The following is a 21,920-nucleotide window of genomic DNA, read 5'->3' as shown; positions in this document are numbered from 1 at the left end:
TTGGTTTAAAGTCTGTTTTATCAGGGACTAGGATTGCAACCCCTGCCTTTTTTTGTTTTCCATTTGCTTGGTAGATCTTCCTCCATCCTTTTATTTTGAGCGTATGTGTGTCTCTGCACGTGAGATGGGTTTCCTGAATACAGCACACTGATGGGTCTTGACTCTTTATCCAATTTGCCAGTCTGTGTCTTTTAATTGGAGCATTTAGTCCATTTACATTTAAAGTTAATATTGTTATGTGTGAATTTGATCCTGTCATTATGATGTTAGCTGGTTATTTTGCTTGTTAGTTGATGCAGTTTCTTCCTAGTCTCGATGGTCTTTACATTTTGGCATGATTTTGCAGTGGCTGGTACCAGTTGTTCTTTTCCATGTTTAGTGCTTCCTTCAGGAGCTCTTTTAGGGAAGGCCTGGTGGTGACAAAATCTCTCAGCATTTGCTTGTCTGTAAAGTATTTTATTTCTCCTTCACTTATGAAGCTTAGTTTGGCTGGATATGAAATTCTGGGTTGAAAATTCTTTTCTTTAAGAATGTTGAATATTGGCCCCCACTCTCTTCTGGCTTGTAGAGTTTCTGCCAAGAGATCCGCTGTTAGTCTGATGGGCTTCCCTTTGTGGGTAACCCGACCTTTCTCTCTGGCTGCCCTTAACATTTTTTCCTTCATTTCAACTTTGGTGAATCTGACAATTATGTGTCTTGGAGTTGCTCTTCTCGAAGAGTATCTTTGTGGCGTTCTCTGTATTTCCTGAATCTGAATGTTGGCCTGCCTTGCTAGATTGGGGACGTTCTCCTGGATAATATCCTGCTGAGTGTTTTCCAACTTGGTTCCATTCTCCCCATCACTTTCAGGTACACCAATCAGATGTAGATTTGGTCTTTTCACATAGTCCCATATTTCTTGGAGGCTTTGTTCATTTCTTTTTATTCTTTTTTCTCTAAACTTCCCTTCTCGCTTCATTTTATTCATTTCATCTTACATCACTGATATCCTTTCTTCCAGTTGATCGCATCGGCTCCTGAGGCTTCTGCATTCTTCACGTAGTTCTCAAGCTTTGGCTTTCAGCTCCATCAGCACCTTTAAGCACTTCTCTGTATTTGTTATTCTAGTTATACATTTGTCTAAATTTTTTTCAAAGTTTTTAACTTCTTTGCCTTTGGTTTGAATTTCCTCCTGTAGCTCAGAGTAATTTGATCATCTGAAGCCTTCTTCTCTCAACTCATCAAAGTCAGTCTCCGTCCAGCTTTGTTCCGTTGCTGGTGAGGAACTGCGTTCCTTTGGAGGAGGAGAGGCGCTCTGCTTTTTAGAGTTTCCAGCCTTTTTTCTGCTCTGTTTTTTCCCCATCTTTGTGGTTTTATCTACTTTTGGTCTTTGATGATGGTGATGTACAGATGGGTTTTTGGTGTGGATGCCCTTTCTGTTTGTTAGTTTTCCTTCTAACAGACAGGACCCTCAGCTGCAGGTCTGTTGGAGTTTGCTAGAGGTCCACTCCAGACCCTGTTTTCCTGGTATCAGCAGCGGTGGCTGCAGAACAGCGGATTTTCATGAACTGCGAATGCTGCCGTCTGATCATTCCTCTGGAAGTTTTGTCTCAGAGGAGTACCCGGCCGTGTGAGGTGTCAGTCTGCCCCTACTGGGGGATGCCTCCCAGTTAGGCTGCTCAGGGGTCAGGGGTCAGGGACCCACTTGAGGAGGCAGTCTGCCCGTTCTCAGATCTCCAGCTGCGTGCTGGGAGAACCACTACTCTCTTCAAAGCTGTCAGACAGGGACATTTAAGTCTGCAGAGGTTACTGCTATCTTTTTGTTTGTCTGTGCCCTGCCCCCAGAGGTGGAGCCTACAGAGGCAGGCAGGCCTCCTTGAGCTGTGGTGGGCTCCACCCAGTTCGAGCTTCCTGGCTGCTTTGTTTACCTAAGCAAGTCTGGGCAATGGTGGGCGCCCCTCCCCCAGCCTGGCTTCCGCCTTGCAGTTTGATCTCAGACTGCTGTGCTAGCAATCAGTGAGACTCCGTGGGCATAGGACCCTCCGAGCCAGGTGCAGGATATAATCTCCTGGTGCGCCGTTTTTTAAGCCCGTCGGAAAAGCGCAGTATTAGGGTGGGAGTGACCCGATTTTCCAGGTGCCGTCTGTCACCCCTTTCTTTGACTAGGAAAGGGAACTCCCTGACCCCTTGTGCTTCCCGAGTGAGGCAATGCCTCGCCCTGCTTCAGCTCATGCACGGTGCACTGCACCCACTGTCCTGTACCCACTGTCTGGCACTCCCTAGTGAGATGAACCCAGTACCTCAGATGGAAATGCTGAAATCACCCGTCTTCTGCGTCACTCACGCTGGGAGCTGTAGACTGGAGCTGTTCCTATTCGGCCGTCTTGGCTGCCCTCCCAGAATTGTCTTTAAACACTATTCTAACATAACTTGCTATTTGATTGCCCAAACCATTGTGGTTACCATCAGTGCTCATCACCAGTTTTTTTCTGGTTCTCTCCCATCTGGACCCCTGATCATATTACACTGCCTCACTTCCTTGAAATCAGGTGGAGTGCTGTAACTTGCTCTGGCCAGTGAAGTATGATTGAAAAGTGCATATATTTCTCATCTTTTACTGATGAGGAAACTGAGACATAGGTTATATAATTAGGCCAAGGTTACAGGTCTAGTGAGCCAGGATTGTGAGCTCAGCAGTCTGACACAAAGCCCCTATGCTCAAAGACCAAACTATACTGGCCCCCCATTGTTGGCACACTAAGCATTGACAAATTAAGAAAACAAAGTTTTACTAAATGAAAGGAAACGGCCTGTCTTAAGAATTGCTGTAGGTAATCTATACAGCAGTTAATCCGTATAAACAGATTAAGTCCTACCACTGACCCCTGCAAATAGGGAGAGAACAAGTTCAGACTACAAGCCTAGGGCAATTCATAGCATGAATTCTGATTTCTGTGCTCAAAACTATGTAGTAGAGTTGACTTACATGATTATAATTTTAAGCTGGATCTTAATCAGATTGCTTTCATAAGCCAAAGATGTCACAGGGCAAACCTCAAAATTGGAACTCAGCTTGGGAGGTCACATGGGTTCTTGGCTTGTGCAGGAAAGAATTCAAGAGCCAGCAATAAAGTGTAAAGTGACAGAGTAAAGTGAAAGCCAGCAGTAAAGTGACAAAGTAAAGTGAAAGCAACTTTATTAACTAAAGGAATAAAAGGGTGGCTACCCCATAGGCAGATAGCAGCATGGGCTGCTTGACTGACTATACTTATGGTTATTTTTTGATTATGTGCTAAACAAGGAGTAGATTATTCATGAGTTTTCTGGGAAAGCAGCTGAGAGTTCCCAGAATTGAGGGATCCTCTCCTGTTTAGATCATATAGGGTAGTTTCAGGACAATGCCATGGCATTTGTAACTGTAATTGTAATTGTAAACTGTTATGATGTTGGTGGAGTTTCCATTGGTATGCTAATATATTATAATTAGTGTATCATGAGCACTGAGAATGACCAGAGGTTGTTTTCATAGCCATCTTGGTTTTGGCAGGTTTTGGCAGACTTCTTTACCACATCCTGTTTTATCAGCAGTCCTTGTGGTCTGTATCTTGTGAAACAAGTCCTGCTGAATTCCTTTTTCATCTCTCCTCAGAGACTATGCACTCTTCCTTAATCCTAAAAGGTTGTAGAGGGACAGAGGTTTCATCTTCTGTAACTGCTTCATCCTGAACAGGAGCTGTCATCTCTATCTGATCTGGAGGCATAGAAATCTCTCACTACCTTATCTAATGATTTATAGGGACTCAGTCCTTCCTGCAGTGGCACAGGCTGGAACCCTTGAGTCAATTATCATGTTTGTCTGGAACTTTGGTAGCCTGGAAGATATAAACTTTACCCATCTGAATACCTGTTAAATATAACAAATAATTTTTTAAATGAAATAGCACCTAGTGATAATTAATAAAATGCTTAACCCCAGTTTAACAATGCTTATAGGAAGAGATCAATGCCATTTGAAATCTAAGTGAATAGGCTGGAAAACCAGTACCCTATTGTCTAAAATACAAAGCCAAACAGATTTTCAATAGAGGCGTTTTTGTGGAAACAGAATAAAAACAAAGGTTAATTTTGGGCAAAATCTATCCAGATGTTAGACTTAAAGCATCTTTAGTTACAGAAGAGTAAGGCAGTGGCAATCTGACTCATTTTTCTTGCCTGTATTGCAAGGAATAAGCTTTAGCTTGCAGGGCCTCAGGAAAAAAGGTAGTAGTAATTTTAATGAGCTTAATAGAAAAAATGGAAGACAAATATGAAAATGTTAGTTTGGGTGCTTGTTGCTCAGAAAGAATTTAGAAATCAGTCCAAATTCCAGGGGAAAAAAACCACCTCAAAAACATGGACAAGACTAGAATCCAACCACTGAGTTAATAAATAACTTAAGACACATATGAGAACTTCTGAAGTATAACAAGGTGAATGAAATGTTATCTAACCATAGGCCCCAGCATTCCTCACTAAGACTAAGGAAGGAGTTGTATGGGAAAATCCTTGACAAGCCCTCTTGATATTGTACAGATTATGAGGGAATGAATATTGACCGCCTCTGGTAATCAGAGGATGTGGGAAATGATTCTGTATGAGAAATGAAGAGAATTGTGTTATTATACATTTGAATATAGGGAGGGGGAAAAGAGAAAAAGAGAAAGTTACATTGGAGAGAAGCCAGAAATATGAGTAAAGGCTGAGACTGTACGAGATTAATGGTCAGTGAAATGCCCCATTGGTGGCAGGGGCAAAATCGATTTTGAGAATGGTGGAGCTGATACTTCATGAGAGGGTGCTTGTTTGTTTGTTTGTTTGTTTGTTTTGATGCAACTTCATAATTTGTCTTTTCAGAAAGCAAGTGGGGGGGAGAGATAGAGAAAGAAGGAAGGGAAGGATGGAGGAAGGAAAGAAAGAAAAGAAAGGGAGAGAAAGAGAAAAAAAAGGAGGGAGAAAGAGAAAGGAAGGAAGTAGGGAAGAAGGGAAGAGGGAAGGAAGGAAGCAAAAAAGAAAGAACCTTCTTCACATTATACTAAATTTATGAATTCTTGATGTGAGTGGATTTTTTTGGTGTGGAAATTGAGGAGGGAGATGAATTTCACATTTAGTGTGATGATTATATAACAGATACAGCACAAGAATACATAAGAACTCAAAGGCCAAGATGAGAATATAAACCTGCCAAGAATATGTAGACATTTTGAAAAAGGCTTTGAATTTCCATAGTTATTTCATGAGTTTAGGGATTCACGTTGATCTTACCTAGATTTTGAAAGACAAGGAAGCTTCAGTTGACACCTGATTACAGAAATCTTTGGATGGTATAGGGTGGCAAGTCCCAGTTGAATGTTGATAATGTTTTGTTTATTTATTGCTTTTTAACCACTTTTTGGCAACTTAATGGTTTAAACACAAACCCCACATAGAGTCAAAGGGAAGGGTCATAGACCCCACCTCTCATAGAAATAGTGTCAAAGAATGTGTGGTCATCTTAATTCACCAGATAATAATTTGGATGTAGTTGCAAAGTACCTGTTAAATTTCAAGATTTATATAATACAAGATATGTTATCCTCTGGCAAGGGCATAGGTACCAATATTTAGAGGGAAAGATAGTTTGGGAAACTGACAAATGAATGTCAGTGTTGTCATTATGTACTAGCTAATGAATAGTATTTAGCCTTATGAATGCATCTTAATGGCTTGCATTTAAAAATTAGATTGAGATTTAAAGTGTGGTTACTAAAATTAACATTTTAATCTGGGTAATGACATAGAATGATTACATTAAACCTTTGATTTGGGTGAAAAAATGGTGAATGAATTTCTCATCCCAAGTTGAGGGCCCACTCAAACCACTGGAGAGTTGGCTTCATACCTTTGAATAAAACAAAAGCAAAAACGGCATATCTCTTTAGTCAAGAAGTATAATTAAAAGAGAATTCAGCTGGACATGGTGGCTCACACTTGTAATCCCAGCACTTTGGGAGGCGGAGGCGGGCAGATCACCTGAGGTCAGAAGTTCAAGACCAGCCTGGCCAACATGGCGAAACCCCTTCTCTACTAAAAATACAAAAATCAGCTGGGTGTGGTGGCACACACCTGTAGTCCCAGCTACTTGGAGGCTGAGTCAGGAGAATCTCTTGAACCCAGCAGATGGAGGCTGCAGTGAACTGAGATCAAGCCACTACACTCCAGCCTGGGGAACAGAGTGACAGACAGAGTCTCAAAAAAAAAAAAAAAAAAAAAAGAAATTGAGAATTCAGCCAAGATGGGCAAGGTCTCAAATTGACCGCAAACTCTATTGGCACCATTTTTGCAGCAGTGTGTGTTTACTTTGTGTTTTTGTGTCACATTTTGGCAATTCTTACAACATTTTATACGTCTTATTATATCTGTTACAATGATCTGTGATCAGTGATTTTTAATGTTACTATTGTAATCCTTTGGGGCACTATGAACTGTGCCCATATAAGGCGGTAAACTTAATTGATAAATGTTTTGTGTTCTGACTGCTCTGCTGACCAGCTCTTCCCCATCTCTCTCCCTTTCCTTGGGCCTCTCTGTTTTCCAAGACACAACAATATGGAAATTAGGCCAAGTAATAACCCTACAATGACCTCTAAGTGTTCCAGTGAAAGGAAGAGTTGCACATCTATCACTTTTAATCATAAGCTAGGCATGATTAAGCTTAGTGAGAAAGGCATGTCAAAAGGTGAGATAGGCTGAAAGCTAGGCCTCTTATGCAAAACAACCAAGTTGTAAATGCAAAGGAAAAGTTTTTGAAGGAAATTAAAAATGCTGTTCCAGTGAACATATGAATAATAAGAAAGTGAAACAGCCTTTTTGCTGATATGGAGAAAGTTTTAGTGGTCTGAAGAAAAGATCAAATGAGCCACAACATTCTCTTAAGCCAAAGCCTAATCCAGATCAAGGCCCTAATTCTCTTCAAATCTATGAAGACTGAGAGAGGTGAGGAAGTTGCAGAAGAAAAGTTTGAAGCTAGCAGAGATTCATGAACTTTAAGGGAAGAAGCCATCTCCAAAACATAAAAGTGTGAGATGAAGCAGCAAGTGCTGATGTAGAAGCTGTGGCAAGTTATCCAGAACATCTATCTAAGATCATTGATAAAGGTTGTTACACTAGACAACAGATTTCCAATGCAGACAAAACAGCTTTCTACTGGAAGAAGATGCCATCTAGGAATTTCATAACTAGAGAGGAGAAGTCAATGTCTTCAAAGCACAGGCTGACTCTCTTGTTAGGGGCTATGGTAAGTTGCTGGTGATTTTAAGTTGAAGCCAGTGCTTATTTACCATTTTGAAAATCCTCGGGCCCTTAAGAATTATGCTAAATCAAGCCAGAAGTGGTGGTGTACACCTGTAGTCCCAGCTACTTGGGAGGCTGAGGCGGGAGGATCACTTGAGGTCAGGATTTCAAGACCAGCTTGGGTGACAGAGTGAGATTCCCTGTCTAAAAAATAAAAAATAAAAGAATTATGCTAAATCTACTCTGCTTGTACACTATAAATGGAACAGCAAAGTCTTGATGACAACACATCAGTAAACAGCATGGTTTGCTAAATGTTTTAGGCCTCCCATTGAGACTTACTGCTCAGACAAAAAGATTCCTTTCAAAATATTACTGCTAATTGGCAATGCACCTAGTCACCCAAACACTCCGGTGGAGCTGTACAAGGATATTAATGTTGTTTTCATGCCTGCTAATACAGCATTCATTCTGCAGCCCATAGATCAAGAGTAATTTCTACTTTCAAGTCTTATTATTTAAGAAATACATTTTGTAAGGCTGTAGCTGCCATAGATAGTGATTCCAACAATGGATCTGGGTAAAATAATTTGAAAACCTTCTAGAAAGGATTCACCATTCTAAATGCCATTAAGAACATTTATGATTCCCTGGAGGAGGTCAAAATATCAACATTAACAGGAGTTTGGAAGAAGTTGACTCTAACCCTCATGTCTGAATTTGAAGGGTTTAAGACTTCAGTGGAGGAAGTAACTGCAGATGTGGTGGAAATAGCAAGAGAACTAGAATTACAAGTGGAGCCTGAATATGTGACTTAATTGTTGCAGTCTCATGGTAAAACTTGAACAGATGAGGAGTTGCTTCTCATAGACGAGCAAAGAAAGTGGTTTCCTGAGATGGAATATACACTTGGTGAAGATGCTGTGAACATTATTGAAATGAAAACAAAAGATTTAGAATATTACACAAATTTAGTTGACAAAACAGTGGCAGGAATTGAGAGGACTGACTCCAATTCTGAAAGAAGTTCTGCCGTGGGTAAAATGCTATCAAGCAGCATTGTATGCTACAGAGAAACATTCATGAAAGGAAGAGTTAATTCATGTGCAAACCTCATTGTCTTATTTTATGAAATTGCCATAGCTTCAGCAACCACCGCACTGATCTATCAGCAGCCCTCTACATTCAAGCAAGACCCTCCACCAGCAAAAATATTCCGACTTGCTGAAGGCTCAGATGATCATTAGCATTTCTAGCAATAATGTATTTTTAAATTAAGGTATGTGCATTGTTTTTTAGATATGCTATTACACACTTAATAGGCTATAGCATAGTATAAACATAACTTTTATATGCACTGGGAAACCAAAAAACGTATGTAACTCACTTTAATGCTACATTCACTTTATTGAGGTCGTCTGGAACCAAACTCTCAATATCTCTGAGGTATGCCTGTATTTTATTATTACCCCACGTTTGGCAGGTATCTTTTATTCTACTTTCAATTTTAAAAAATGAGTCTTTCTTAGATTTTTTAAAAATATTTTTTATGATCAATTCTGAAGGTCATGATAACAGATCACACAGCAGACACAGTTATCTGAAGTACCTTTTGAACATTTCATTCTATTATACAGCAGTGTCTTAAACACTTGACAATAAAAACTGATGATTTCTCAGTTTCAACACGTCTGTTCAGTTGCCATGTCTTTGAATACTGTCATCATCTTGTTAAGAAATCCTGGAGTATGGTTCTTCATATAGTTAGATGACACTTCTGTCGGGTTATTCCAAGTAAATTGGCTTTTCATTCCTTGTGGTTTGTCATCTTTCTTAGTTTAAGGACTACTGCTGAGAGCAAAGCTTCTTTATTTCTTTGGAGCTCATCAATATAAATTATTTGGGATTTTACTTCAGATCAGCTTAGCTTAAGTCAGCCATCCAGCCTTTACCAAGTGCCACTTTGCCAGCAGAGCAATAAACGTATTCATGCAGCCCTTTTGTGCCTGAGACACTCAGTCTGGATCCTCAGTGGGGTCTTTGTTCCTCCTCGCTCTTAAGTGCTTCTTTACATTTGTGTTCCTCTCTGCTGGTATAATGGTCCATATCTCATTTCAGGAGCAAATGGCTGCCCAAATCCACAACAAATTAACATTCAAGACAATTGGTGCAAGAGGTCTGTCTTCCAGCTACTCAGGGACAGTTCTGGGGGCTGCAAGACAAGCATTTGGTTCTGGTCCTGAACTGCATGTAGAGAATGGCAAGGCTTGATCTAGTGGTCCTATCTCATAGCTCTGCCCATTGTTTTTCTTTTGAAATATAGTTAATTGTCTTTTCTTGCTGTGTAAATGCAACACAAAAACGTGACTTCTTTCCTCTCTCTTTCATGGGTCCGATAATTGCCTTATCTGCTTTTTTGTTGTTGTTTTGCTGGAAGCAAGTTCAATCCAAAAGTTAATTAAAGTTGGTATGGTTTTGCAAATAGTGATTTATTTTAGAAACTATAAAAATTTCTTAAGTCAGAGCTCACCAACAAAACTGAGTCAAAAATATTTGCTCAATTAATACCAACACAAAAGATAAATCCATCTATCAGAAATTTTCTTGTGAAAGTTTAATGCTCATCAAGTGTTCTGTGGATTAACTGTTTACTTTTGTATGTATGCTTTACACAAATTTTATTTAGCTGTCGAAAAAATTAACTGATATATATGTTATAGTAATACTCTCATAACCTAACTGTTTCTCAGAGTATGATAGTATATTTATAAAACCATGTCTTACAAATGCCTCTTTCTTCAAAACTATTATAATGCATTCAATTAAAGCTTTTTTACTTGATCAAAGGTATTATTATTCAAAAATGTATGATGAACCTAGATACTTGCTATGAAATATATAGTTTGGAATTGTGGAGGAAACTAACTTATCCAGGAATGTAGGGCAATAGTACTTTTAAATAATATGATTCTGCAGTTTGTTAAGATTTATTCTCAACTATAGAAATTTGTCTGATTTTTAGTCATTATCTGTGCCATATAATATTATTTATGTATATAAAACAGTAACGATTCTCTTGAAGATTGACTATGCTAAAAGTAATTAAGAATTACTTTTTTTATATTTCCTTCAATGGCCTCCATAGATTTGTGACAGGTCTTAGGTTAATGAGGTTATGTGACTGTATAAACTTGCTTGGGCTGCCATAACATAACAAAATACCACAGACTGGGTCACTTAAACAACAAATATTTATTTTCTTACAGTTCTGGAGGCTAGAAGTTCACAATCAGGGTGTGTATCAGTTCCTTCTTACTCTGCTAATAAAGGCATACCCAAGACTGGGTAATTTATAAAGGAAAGAGGTTTAATTGACTCACAGTTCAGCATGGCTGGGGAGGCCTCAGGAAACTTACAATCAGCAGAAGGGAAGCAAACATGTCCTTCACATGGTACAGGAAGGAGAAGTGCTGAGCAAAAGGGGGAAAAGCCACTTATAAAACCATCAGATCTCATGAGGACTCACTATCATGAGAACAGCATGAGGGTAACTGCCCCCCCATGCTTCAGTTACCTCCCACCAGGTTCCTACCATGACATGTAGAGATTATGGGAACTACAATCCAAGATGAGATTTGGTTGGGGACACAGCCAAACCATATCAGGATGCCAACATGTTCAGGTTCTGGTGACGGCTATCTTTCTGGCTTGCAGATGGCCACCTTCTCTCTGTGTCCTCACCTGGTGTTCTATTTCTGTTATTTATATTCCGAACTCCTCTTCTTGTAAGGACCCCAGTCATATTGGATTAGGACACACCCACATGACCTCATTTTACCTTAAGTACCTCTTCAAAGGCCCTGTCTCCAAATACAGTCATATTCTGATGTCCTGGGAATTAGAAATTCAATAAATGAATTGGTGGGGATTGGGGGACACAATTCCCCTCATAATAGTAGCATTGCTGAAAATATTTCAGACTTGAGGCATTTGGTAAGCTTAGCAGATAAAATATTTTGGAAGAAATGTCATTGGGAGATGTTGTGAGGTGGGGGTGAAAGGAGAAACAGTATTTTGCATGTAGCTTAGCGTTTTCCGGATTTGTTTCTAGCCTTCTTAATTTGGAGCATGTAGAAGGAGGGTTGCCAGATAAAATACAGGACACTTAAGTACATTTGAATTTCAGATAAACCATAAATCAATTTTAAGTATGCATATGACACAAATAGTGAAAATATTTATTGCTGATCTGAAATTCAAGTTTAACTGTGGGTGTCCTCTATTTTTATTTGCTAAAACTGGTGATCCTACCTACACTGCTTACTTTATGCTCATACATAAGGCATATCATGATTTCATTGAAAAAAATACACTAATTCAGGCCACTAATAATACAAACAGTGAGACATATGGGTAATGGAGATACTGTTTTAAAATGGTTTTATTTTTTATTCCTTGATTCATTAAATATTTACTAAGTGCCAACTAAGTATCAACCACACTCCCAGGGATAGGATATACCTTCATGACCAAAACTAGACCAGTCCTTGCCTTCAAAGTGCTTACAGTCTAGTAGGGGAGGCAGGTGATGAATAAGATAACAGGCAACTCCAATTGTGCGAGTGGCATGAAGGAAACAGCCACTTAACTCAGAGAATAATGGAGTTAACAGGGGCTGATTTCTCATGGTGGTCAGGGAATAATTCACTGAAGGGGTGACATTTAACTTAGTTTCAGAAGATGATACCAATGAGGTGATGAGGACAGGGAAGCTCTGAGGTAGAAAAGCGCTTGGTGTATAAATGAACAAAAATGAACAAAAATGAGTGTGGCCAAGTGTGTAGAAGACGGAGCACAGGCAGCACGAAGTTTAGTTTGAGAATGTGCCAACAGTCAGATGGTGCAGGACCTGTCCAGTCACGATCCAGGCTTTGGACCTAACCTCATGAACCTGAGATCTGTGACCAATCTGTGGATGCCATTGAAGGAAATACAGCAAAAGTGCAGTGGGAAGCCACTGGTGACTTTTCAGCTGGGAGATGGCATGATTTGATTTCTACTTTTTAAAGATCACTCTGGCTGATGTGTACCAAGGAGACTGGATTAGTATCCAATTGATACTAATTGATTGGATGGAGTGGCACTTACAGAGCTGGGGAAGACTGAGAGAGAAATGGGTTTGTGCGGTATATTAGTTTCCTGTGGCTGCTGTAACGAATTACCACGATCTTAGTGGATTAAAACAACACATACTTATTATCTTACAATCCTCAGGTCAGATGTCTGAAATGGGTCTTACTGGGCAAAATTCAAGATGTATGTAAGGCTACATTCTTCTGGAGACTCTAGGGGACAATCCATTTCCTTGCCTTTTCCACAGAAAACCTACCTGCATTCTGTGCTCGTGGCCCCTTCCATTTCAAAGTTAGCAATGGCTAGTCAAGTCTTTCTTACATTGCATCACTCTCATTCTCCTGCCTCCTTCTTTCACTTATAAGGACCCCCGTAATTACATGAAGCAAAGCCAGATAATCCAAGATAATCCATCTCAAGGTGACAAGATTAGCAACCTTAATTCCATCTGCAACCTCAGTTCCTCCTTGTGACATATCATATACACAGATTCCAGTGATCAGGACGTGGACATCTTGTGGGGGAGCATTATTCTGTCTATCACATATGGGAAAATCTTCATGTGTATTTAGACGTGTTAAATTTGAAAAGCCAGTGAATTGACCAAGTTGGAAGTTAGTAATGTAGGCAGACGAATATGTGAGTGCAAAACTCAAAGAGATTTGAAAGTTATCAACATGGAGATAGTGTATAAAGCCATGAGAGTGTATGGCATCACTGAAGAAGAGACTGAGCCTAGAAGCTTCCACATTTACAGTTAAGGTAGAGGATGAGGGGCCAAAAAAGAAAACATAAAGAGCAGCCAAAGAAATTGGATGAAAACCAAAATAATGTGGTGTCATGGAAGCCCAGAAAGGAGACTTTTCAAAATAGGAGTGAGTGCTCTCCCAAGTTTAATACTGCTGCAAAAGGCAATTGCAGATTCATCAATTGATTTGTTGGCAAGAAATTGAAAGCCTTGACATGAGCTGTTTCAGTGGAGAGGTAGGGGCAGAACCAAAACTGAGGCGTATTGAGGAGTGAATGGGATATGGCCAGTGACCATAGGTGATGGGGAAAAGTCCTATGTGACCACAATAGCATGTGTAGATGCTTGTTAAAATTAGCAAGGCAATTACATTTGGTCACAGGCTTTTCAACAAGAAGCTGGGAGCTAAGCAAAAACTTAGCTTGGTTGTGTATTTACATCCAGTCAGAATCGCATGATGGCTAAATTGATACAATACATGAAAGAGGTACAGATATTACTGGGTTCTCGCTGTGCCGTGTATGTAAAACCTGCAAACACTGAGGGTAAACTGAAGCACCACCATCTTTCTGAATGCATCCCAGAAAATCCTATGGGACCAAACAGAAGGAACTGCTTAAAGAAGAAAATCAGAGTTCTTAAGCAAGATTTAAGGGTCTCTTATCTTAAGGAATCCACTCCTCTGGCTTGTTGGTTTTTCTACGGATTCTTAGAGGGAACAATGCTACCATCTTCCTGGACTGTGGTTTAGCAATAGGGCCCAGTCCTTCAGAACAATGTACTCCTATTAGCCGATGATTCCTCCCTGCTCACCAACATGGATTGTACTCTTCTGGGAGAAGGTAGTTGAAAGATTCTTTAGCTAGACCATTTCTCTCCCCCCTCTACTGGTTCTCGGAGTCCTACAAACAGGAACTCTCAGAAACAAGAAGATTCAGAAGGTAAACCAGAAGCTTCCTTATCATTAACTTTATCTAATTAGGTAGAATAAATAAATTCCTATGTACTTAATAGATTAGCCAGTAGAGGCTTAAAATCTCAGGATACAATCCAAAAAAGCTTTAGCTCCAAGATGTGGCCCATGAAATTTAAGAATCATGAAAAAGTAACCAAAGCATGTATTTATTTCATTAAGGTCTTATTCTTTAACTCTAAATACATTTAATTTCAGATGTATCATAGACCTAAACATAAAGGATAAAACTGTAAAGTTTGTAGAAGACAGCATGAGGTATATATTCACAACTCGGGTGCAGTAAAAAAATTTTAGAAAGGATATGTGAGATTGAGCACAGTGGCTCATGCCTGTAATCACAACACTTTGGGAGGGAGAATTGTTTGAATCCAGGAGTTCAAGACCAGCCTGGGCCACATAGTGAAACCCTGTTTCTATAAAAAAATTACCTGGGCGTGGTGGTGTGTTTCTGTAATCCCAGCTACTTGGGAGGCTGAGGTGAGAGGATCACTTGAGCCAGGGAGGTCAAAGCTGCAGTGAGCTGAAATCATGCCACTGTATTCCAGCCTGAGTGATAGAGTGAGACTCTTCAAAAAAAAAAAGAAATAATATGTGAAACGATAGCAATTTAAATAATTGACAAATTACACTTTATCAAAATTTAAAACTTCCGTTTATTAAAAGACACATTGAAAGAAAATTAATAGACAAGCCATAGACTGGAGGTAATATTTATGAAACATATGTCTGACAGAGGACTTGAATCCAAAATATACAAAGAACTCCTACAACTCAATAACAAACAAAAAAAACTATTGTAATTTTAAATGAGCAAAAAGTCTTAATCTGTAATAATTGTCTGCTTCACTGTTTCAAATAGTTTCAATTTAGTGGAGTAAATAGCTTTTTTTTTTTCTTTTTAAATAAAGGAAGTGGGAAGAGTTGATTTAAACAAACCTGACTAAGCACCACCTGGTGGCATAGATTTTGAATTGCAGCTTGAGTTTTTGTGGGTTATTTTTTAAAGGTAAAGTTTGAAGAGTGAATCTGCAGAAATAGACTTGAAAACAGTAAGAAATTCTAATAAAATGACAGCCAAATTAAATTTCACCACAGTAGCCTTGTTGATTCAGAGAAGGACTGTGTGGTAGATAGAGCTCCCGCTCCCTCTCCCCTCTCCCCTCTCCCCTCTCCCCTCCCCCCTCCCCCGTCTCCCCTCTCCCCTCTCCCCTCTCCCCTCTCCCCTCTCCCCTCTCCCCTCTCCCCTCTCCCCTCTTTCCACGGTCTCCCTCTGATGCCGAGCCGAAGCTGGACGGTACTGCTGCCATCTCAGCTCACTGCAACCTCCCTGCCCGATTCTCCTGCCTCAGCCTGCCGAGTGCCTGCGATTGCAGGCGTGCGCCGCCACGCCTGACTGGTTTTCGAATTTTTTTGGTGGAGACGGGGTTTCGATGTGTCAGCTGGGCTGGTCTCCAGCTCCTAACCGCGAGTGATCCGCCAGCCTCAGCCTCCTGAGGTGCCGGGATTGCAGACGGAGTCTCGTTAACTCAGTGCTCAATGGCGCCCAGGCTGGAGTGCAGTGGCGTGATCTCGGCTCGCTACAACCACCTCCCAGCCGCCTGCCTTGGCCTCCCTAAGTGCCGAGATTGCAGCCTCTGCCTGGCAGCCACCCCGTCTGGGAAGTGAGGAGCGTCTCCGCCTGACTGCCCATCGTCTGGGATGTGAGGAGCCCCTCTGCCTGGCTGCCCAGTCTGGAAAGTGAGGAGCGTCTCTGCCCGGCCGCCATCCCATCTAGGAAGTGAGGAGCGCCTCTTCCCGGCCGCCATCACATCTGGGAAGTGAGGAGCGTCTCTGCCCGGCCGCCCATCGTCTGAGATGTGGGGAGCACCTCTGCCCTGCCGCCCCGTCCGGGATGTGAGGAGTGTCTCTGCCCGGCCGCCCTGTCTGAGAAGTGAGGAGACCCTCTGCCTGGCAACCGCCCCGTCTGAGAAGTGAGGAGCCCCTCCGCCCGGCAGCCACCCCGTCTGAGAAGTGAGGAGCGTCCTCCCTCCTCATCTGGGAGGGAGGTGGGGGGGTCAGCCCCCCGCCTGGCCAGCCGCCCCGTCCGGGAGGTGAGGGGCACCTCTGCCCGGCCGCCCCTACCGGGAAGTGAGGAGCCCCTCTGCCCGGCCAGCCGCCTCGTCCGGGAGGGAGGTGGGGGGGTCAGCCCCCCGCCTGGCCAGCCGCCCCGTCCGGGAGGCGAGGGGTGCCTCTGCCCGGCCGCCCCTACTGGGAAGTGAGGAGCCCCTCTGCCCGGCCAGCCGCCCCATCCGAGAGGGAGGTGGGGGGGTCAGCCCCCCTCCCGGCCAGCCGCCCCATCCGGGAGGGAGGTGGGGGGGTCAGCCCCCCGCCCGGCCAGCCGCCCCATCCGGGAGGGAGGTGGGGGGATCAGCCCCCCGCCTGGCCAGCCGCCCCGTCCGGGAGGGAGGTGGGGGGATCAGCCCCCTGCCCGGCCAGCCGCCCTGTCCAGGAGGTGGGGGGGGCGCCTCTGCCCGGCCGCCCCTACTGGGAAGTGAGGAGCCCCTCTGCCCGGCCAGCCGCTCTGTCTGGGAGGGAGGTGGGGGGGTCAGCCCCCGGCCCGGCCAGCCGCCCCGTCCGGGAGGGAGGTGGGGGGTTTAGCCCCCCGCCCGGCCAGCCGCCCCGTCCGGGAGGGAGGTGGGGGGTCAGCCCCCCGCCCGGCCAGCCGCCCCGTCCGGGAGGGAGGTGGGGGGGTCAGCCCCCCACCCGGCCAGCCGCCCCGTCCGGGAGGGAGGTGGGGGGTCAGCCCCCCGCCCGGCCAGCCGCCCTGTCCGGGAGGTGAGGGGCGCCTCTGCCCGGCCGCCCCTACAGGGAAGTGAGGAGCCCCTCTGCCCGGCCAGCCGCCCCCTCCGGGAGGGAGGTGGGGGGGTCAGCCCCCCGCCGGGCCAGCCGCCCCGTCGGGGAAGTGAGGGGCGCCTCTGCCCGGCCGCCCCTACTGGGAAGTGAGGAGCCCCTCTGCCCGGCCAGCCGCCCTGTCCGGGAGGGAGGTGGGGGGGTCAGCCCCCCGCCCGGCCAGCCGCCCCGTCCAGGAGGGAGGTGGGGGGGGTCAGCCCCCCGCCCGGCCAGCCGCCCCGTCCGGGAGGTGAGGGGCGCTTCTGCCCGGCCGCCCCTACTGGGAAGTGAGGAGCCCCTCTGCCCGACCACCACCCCGTCTGGGAGGTGTACCCAACAGCTCATTGAGAACGGGCCATGAAGACAATGGCGGTTTTGTGGAATAGAAAGGGGGGAAAGGTGGGGAAAAGATTGAGAAATCGGATGGTTGCTGTGTCTGTGTAGAAAGAGGTAGACATGGGAGACTTTTAATTTTGTTCTGTACTAAGAAAAATTCTTCTGCCTTGGGATCCTGTTGATCTGTGACCTTACCCCCAACCCTGTGCTCTCTGAAACATGTGCTGTATCCACTCAGGGTTGAATGGATTAAGGGCGGTGCAAGATGTGCTTTGTTAAACAGATGCTTGAAGGCAGCATGTTCGTTAAGAGTCATCACCACTCCTTAATCTCAAGTACCCAGGGACACAAACACTGCGGAAGGCCGCAGGGTCCTCTGCCTAGGAAAACCAGAGAACTTTGTTCACTTGTTTATCTGCTGACCTTCCCTCCACTATTGTCCTGTGACCCTGCCAAATCCCCCTCTGCGAGAAACACCCAAGAATGATCAATAAAAAAGAAAAAAAAAAAAAAAAAAAAAAAATTTCACCACAGTAAAACTGAAACAAAAGAGCAAAATCAATTCATCTGTGCACTGAAATACCTATTGATATTTTAAGATAAGATAATGACATAACATAATATCCAGCCAAATATTTATTTGGTAGAATTTTAATTGAATATTAATACAATACCTATAAGTTGGCTATTTGTGTGCCACATTATTTTACATGTAGTATTGCATTTAATCTTCCTAAGAACTCTGTAAAGTACTGGCCCACTCCATAGAATATTTCCATGGTTAAAATTTCCCAGTAGAATATATCTTTATTTTTAATAACCAAACCTCATAGAACATATTTATCTCTCAATACAACATTTTTCTGAGTCCCCTCCCAAAGGTAAAAAAGGATTGAGAAAACTATGGAAAAACAAGTAAACTCAGTAAAAAAAAAATCTACAATGGAAGAGAAAGTATTACTTAACACAAAGAAACTTTTTGTTAATAACTATATTAGTTATGATCAGAAAGTAGCATTATTTTTATTTATTTATTTATTTATTTATTTATTTATTGAGACAGAGTCTCACTCTGTCACCCAGACTGGAGTGCAATGGCACGATCTCGGCTCACTGCAACCTCCGCCTCCCGGGTTCAAGCAATTCTCCCGCCTCAGCCTCCCAAGTAGCTGGGATTACAGGCACCCATCATCATGCCCAGCTAATTTTTGTATTTTTGTAGAGATGGGGTTTCATCATGTTGGCCAGGCTGGTATTGAACTCCTCACCTCAGGTGATCCGCCCGCCTCAGCCTCCCACAGAAAGTAACATTTTAAGTAACTATAACATAACTGTATTTTTTGTTTTATATATACCTATGAATTTTACTGTGCTTTAGTTGAGTTTTAAGAAGTTGCTGCAGATCTTATAATACACTGTAATTTTTTCCAATTAAAAATAATTAAAAGTAGGCTCCTTGTTAGTGTTTTCAGGAGGAGCCTCTACGTTAAGCAGGAGATGCCTGTGTAGTATTATGTTATACCACCTTATAAATGAGACCCAAAGAGATTAGACCACTTGCCCAAGCTCCCAGGTCTCGGAAGTGGAGGCGTGGCAGCCTGACTCTGAAGGCTGTGTTCTAACCACCCTGAGACACTGCTTCCATTGTGGCTTTGCTTGTATCACACAAGTGGTATGTGCCATAGGTCAGTGCTTCTCAAAGTTCTTGGTCAATAGGTTATTAGGTTGAATGTTACCAGTTTAATGTTACCTAAAAGGGAGTTCTGTGGCTAATTAAATTTGGGAAATACTAAGTTTAATGAAATAAAGCATATTACTTTACTTTTTGCAGCCAAATATGCACTGTGATTCTCTAAGGTTGGTAGGTGAAGAAGGAGTTAGCATTTCCCAGACTTATTTGTTTGAGATTTGTGTAGATTAAGAATGTAGGCTGGGTGCGAAGGCTCATGCCTATAATCCCAGCACTTTGGGAGGCTGAGGCGGGAGGATCGCTTGAACCCAGGAGTTTCAGACCAGCCTGGAAAACATGATGAGACACCTGTCTCTACAAAACAATACAAAAATTAGTTGAGCATAGTGGTGTATGCCTGTGGTCGCAGCTACTTGGGTTGCTGAGGTGAGAGAATCGCTTGAGCTCAGGAGGTCAAGGCTTCAGTAAGCTATGATCACACTACTGCACTCTAGCCTGTGCAATAGAGTGAGACCTGTCTCAAAAACAAAACCACAACAAAAATGTGTCTGGCAGCATAAAACATATAACATACATATGCTATTTATGTGTGAGTGTGTATATGTCTGTAAATATGCCTTATAAAATGCCACCAATGTGCATTTATTTGTCTCACACAACAAGAATTCTGGGGCAGGGGTGCCCAGGGTCCTTTCTCTTTCCCTTTCTGTTCTGTTCACAGCAAGCTGGCATTCACTGCCATGCTTGTCACCTCATACACACCAGATTTTGCTGCACCTCCAGGCTTTACAGCTGTATTCCACGAAGGAAGAAAAAAGAAAGAAGCAGCGCCGACACTCCCACTTATAATTCATTGACCAAGGCCGTGTCATAAAGGCCACCCTATAGGACCACCCCAGCTGCAGGGAGCCTGCGAATTGGGGTTTTTAACTTTTAAGCCTCTGTGTCAGTGAGTTATGATGTAGATAAATTGCAAAAGTTGATTCTCACTCAAATGACATGTCATCAGCTGCAGGTTGGCTGCAGTTCTACTCAATATATCTTCTTTATTTGGGGGCTCAGACTGAAGGATCGGCCCCTCTCAGGCCATGCCCTTCCCTTGGTGGAGGGAAAAAGGAGGTGGCAGAACTATGTGATTGCTGTTGAAGACACACTCAAAAGGGCATTTGTTACTTTTCCCATTGACCAAAAGAAGTCATATGCCAATGCTGATGTCAATAGGGCAGGGAAGCACAATCCTCTTACAAAAGGGGTCACAGATATATATCAATATAATCTTTCCTAATATAATAAAAGCAGGCAAATGAGAATAGGTGAGGAAATGGAAGTTGAGTCATCAACCTACAGTGTTTGCTACAGATCACACACACATGCTCTAGCTTTTCATTTGCTTGTAGAGTATTTCACAGGACAAGTATTCACATCCTTTGGGAACTACAGTTTTGAGCCACAGCATGTTTTTTTTTTTTTTTTTTTTTTTTTTGATAGGGTCTTACTGTGTCGCCCAGGCTGGAGTGCAGTGGCATGATCTCAGCTCACTGCAGCCTCGACCTCCTGGGCTCAGGTGATCCTCCCATCTCAGCCCCCCTGAATAGCTGGGACTACAGGCACACACCACCATGCCCAGCTAGTTTTTGAATTTTTTGTAGAGACAAGGTTTTGCCATGTTGCCCAGGCTGGTCTCAAATTCCTGGGCTCAAGTGATCGGCCCATCTTGCCCTCCCAAATGCTGGGATTACAGGCGCGAAGCACTGCACCTGGCCATTGTCCTTTTGATGACATAACTACCCATAGAAAAATCCCGGTATAAAATATTCTTTAATATGTGAATTACGTCAGAGAATGTTATTAGATATGTTGTTTCTTGTCATACATTAAAGTCCACCCTTAAATCAAGGTGATATACATAAGCAAAGCTTATTTTTAAGCCAGGAGAATTTCAGAAAATACAGTCATGTCTAGTTATTAAAATTATTTTTTTCTTCTGAATCAGGTGCTATCATACCATGCAACATGTTCAAAAGCTGAAGTTGACAAGTTTAAGGTAAGGAAGAAAATGGTTTCCTTATTAGTGCATACAGTTAAACTTCTCCTGGCCTCCTGAGCTCTGTCACATGCCTCTAGAGAATTAATCCTGCCCATTGGGAGCTGGAGGACTAGCACTGGGCAAAGGTGTATTTGTATATTTCTGTTTTAGAGGGGAAGAAGGACTTATGTATAACTGAGTAGTCATTTTATAATCATGTACATGATTCAGTATTTCTTCCCATTTATTAAGAAAGCACGATATCAGGGGAAAAAAAGTCTATAATATGGTGAGAATCAGGGCACCCGGTTTTGGCATCAGTTTTACCTCTAACTTGCTGTTCAGTTAAAAGCTTAGGGCTGTATTTCCATTTGTAAAAACATGTGACGAGATTGAGATAATAATAGCTAACACTAAGTGCTTGCTGTGTGCCAGACACACTACCAAGCATTTTACCTGCATTAATTCATTTAATCCTCACAATCCTGTGAAAAACATACTATTTTACAGATGAATAAATTGAAGCATGGAGATGCCAGGCCAAGGTCAAACAATTGTAAGAGGTATAGCAATCTGGTCCCAGAACTGGAGTTCTTAACCACCATGCTTCACTACCGCACAGAGTGATCCCCTTTCAACTCCAACATCTGATGAGTCTATGAATGAGTGTTAGATATTCCTTATCACCTTAGTTACTACCATTTCCTTAAGTGCAATTCAGAATTCCTGCTTGTGTCCCTGCACTCCTACCAGGCAGTTTTAGCAATGAGCAAAACACGGGAGTAAAGGGAAATTGATTTCCTTTCCTTTTGAAAGTTTTGGTGCCTGCCTTTTTATATTTAGGTGGCAGTTCAGA

At 42.9% G+C, this 21,920-nt stretch overlaps 1 protein-coding gene across 1 annotated transcript in view; it reads left to right on the top strand.

Moving 5' to 3' along the window:
* The window catches only part of LOC100982736 (dual 3',5'-cyclic-AMP and -GMP phosphodiesterase 11A), a 275,174-nt gene that overhangs the window by 108,205 nt on the left and 145,049 nt on the right, over positions 1-21,920 (top strand). The window contains exon 8 of the mRNA XM_034954574.3: positions 21,032-21,082. Within this exon, the coding sequence (XP_034810465.2) occupies positions 21,032-21,082 (51 nt within the window). The remainder of the gene's footprint in view (positions 1-21,031; positions 21,083-21,920) is intronic.

The sequence above is a fragment of the Pan paniscus genome, chromosome 13 (assembly GCF_029289425.2).
Source record: "Pan paniscus chromosome 13, NHGRI_mPanPan1-v2.0_pri, whole genome shotgun sequence".
Taxonomy (NCBI): domain Eukaryota; kingdom Metazoa; phylum Chordata; class Mammalia; order Primates; family Hominidae; genus Pan; species Pan paniscus.
Note: the sequence above shows the minus strand (reverse complement) of the source record. Positions and strands in the feature narration are given on the sequence as shown.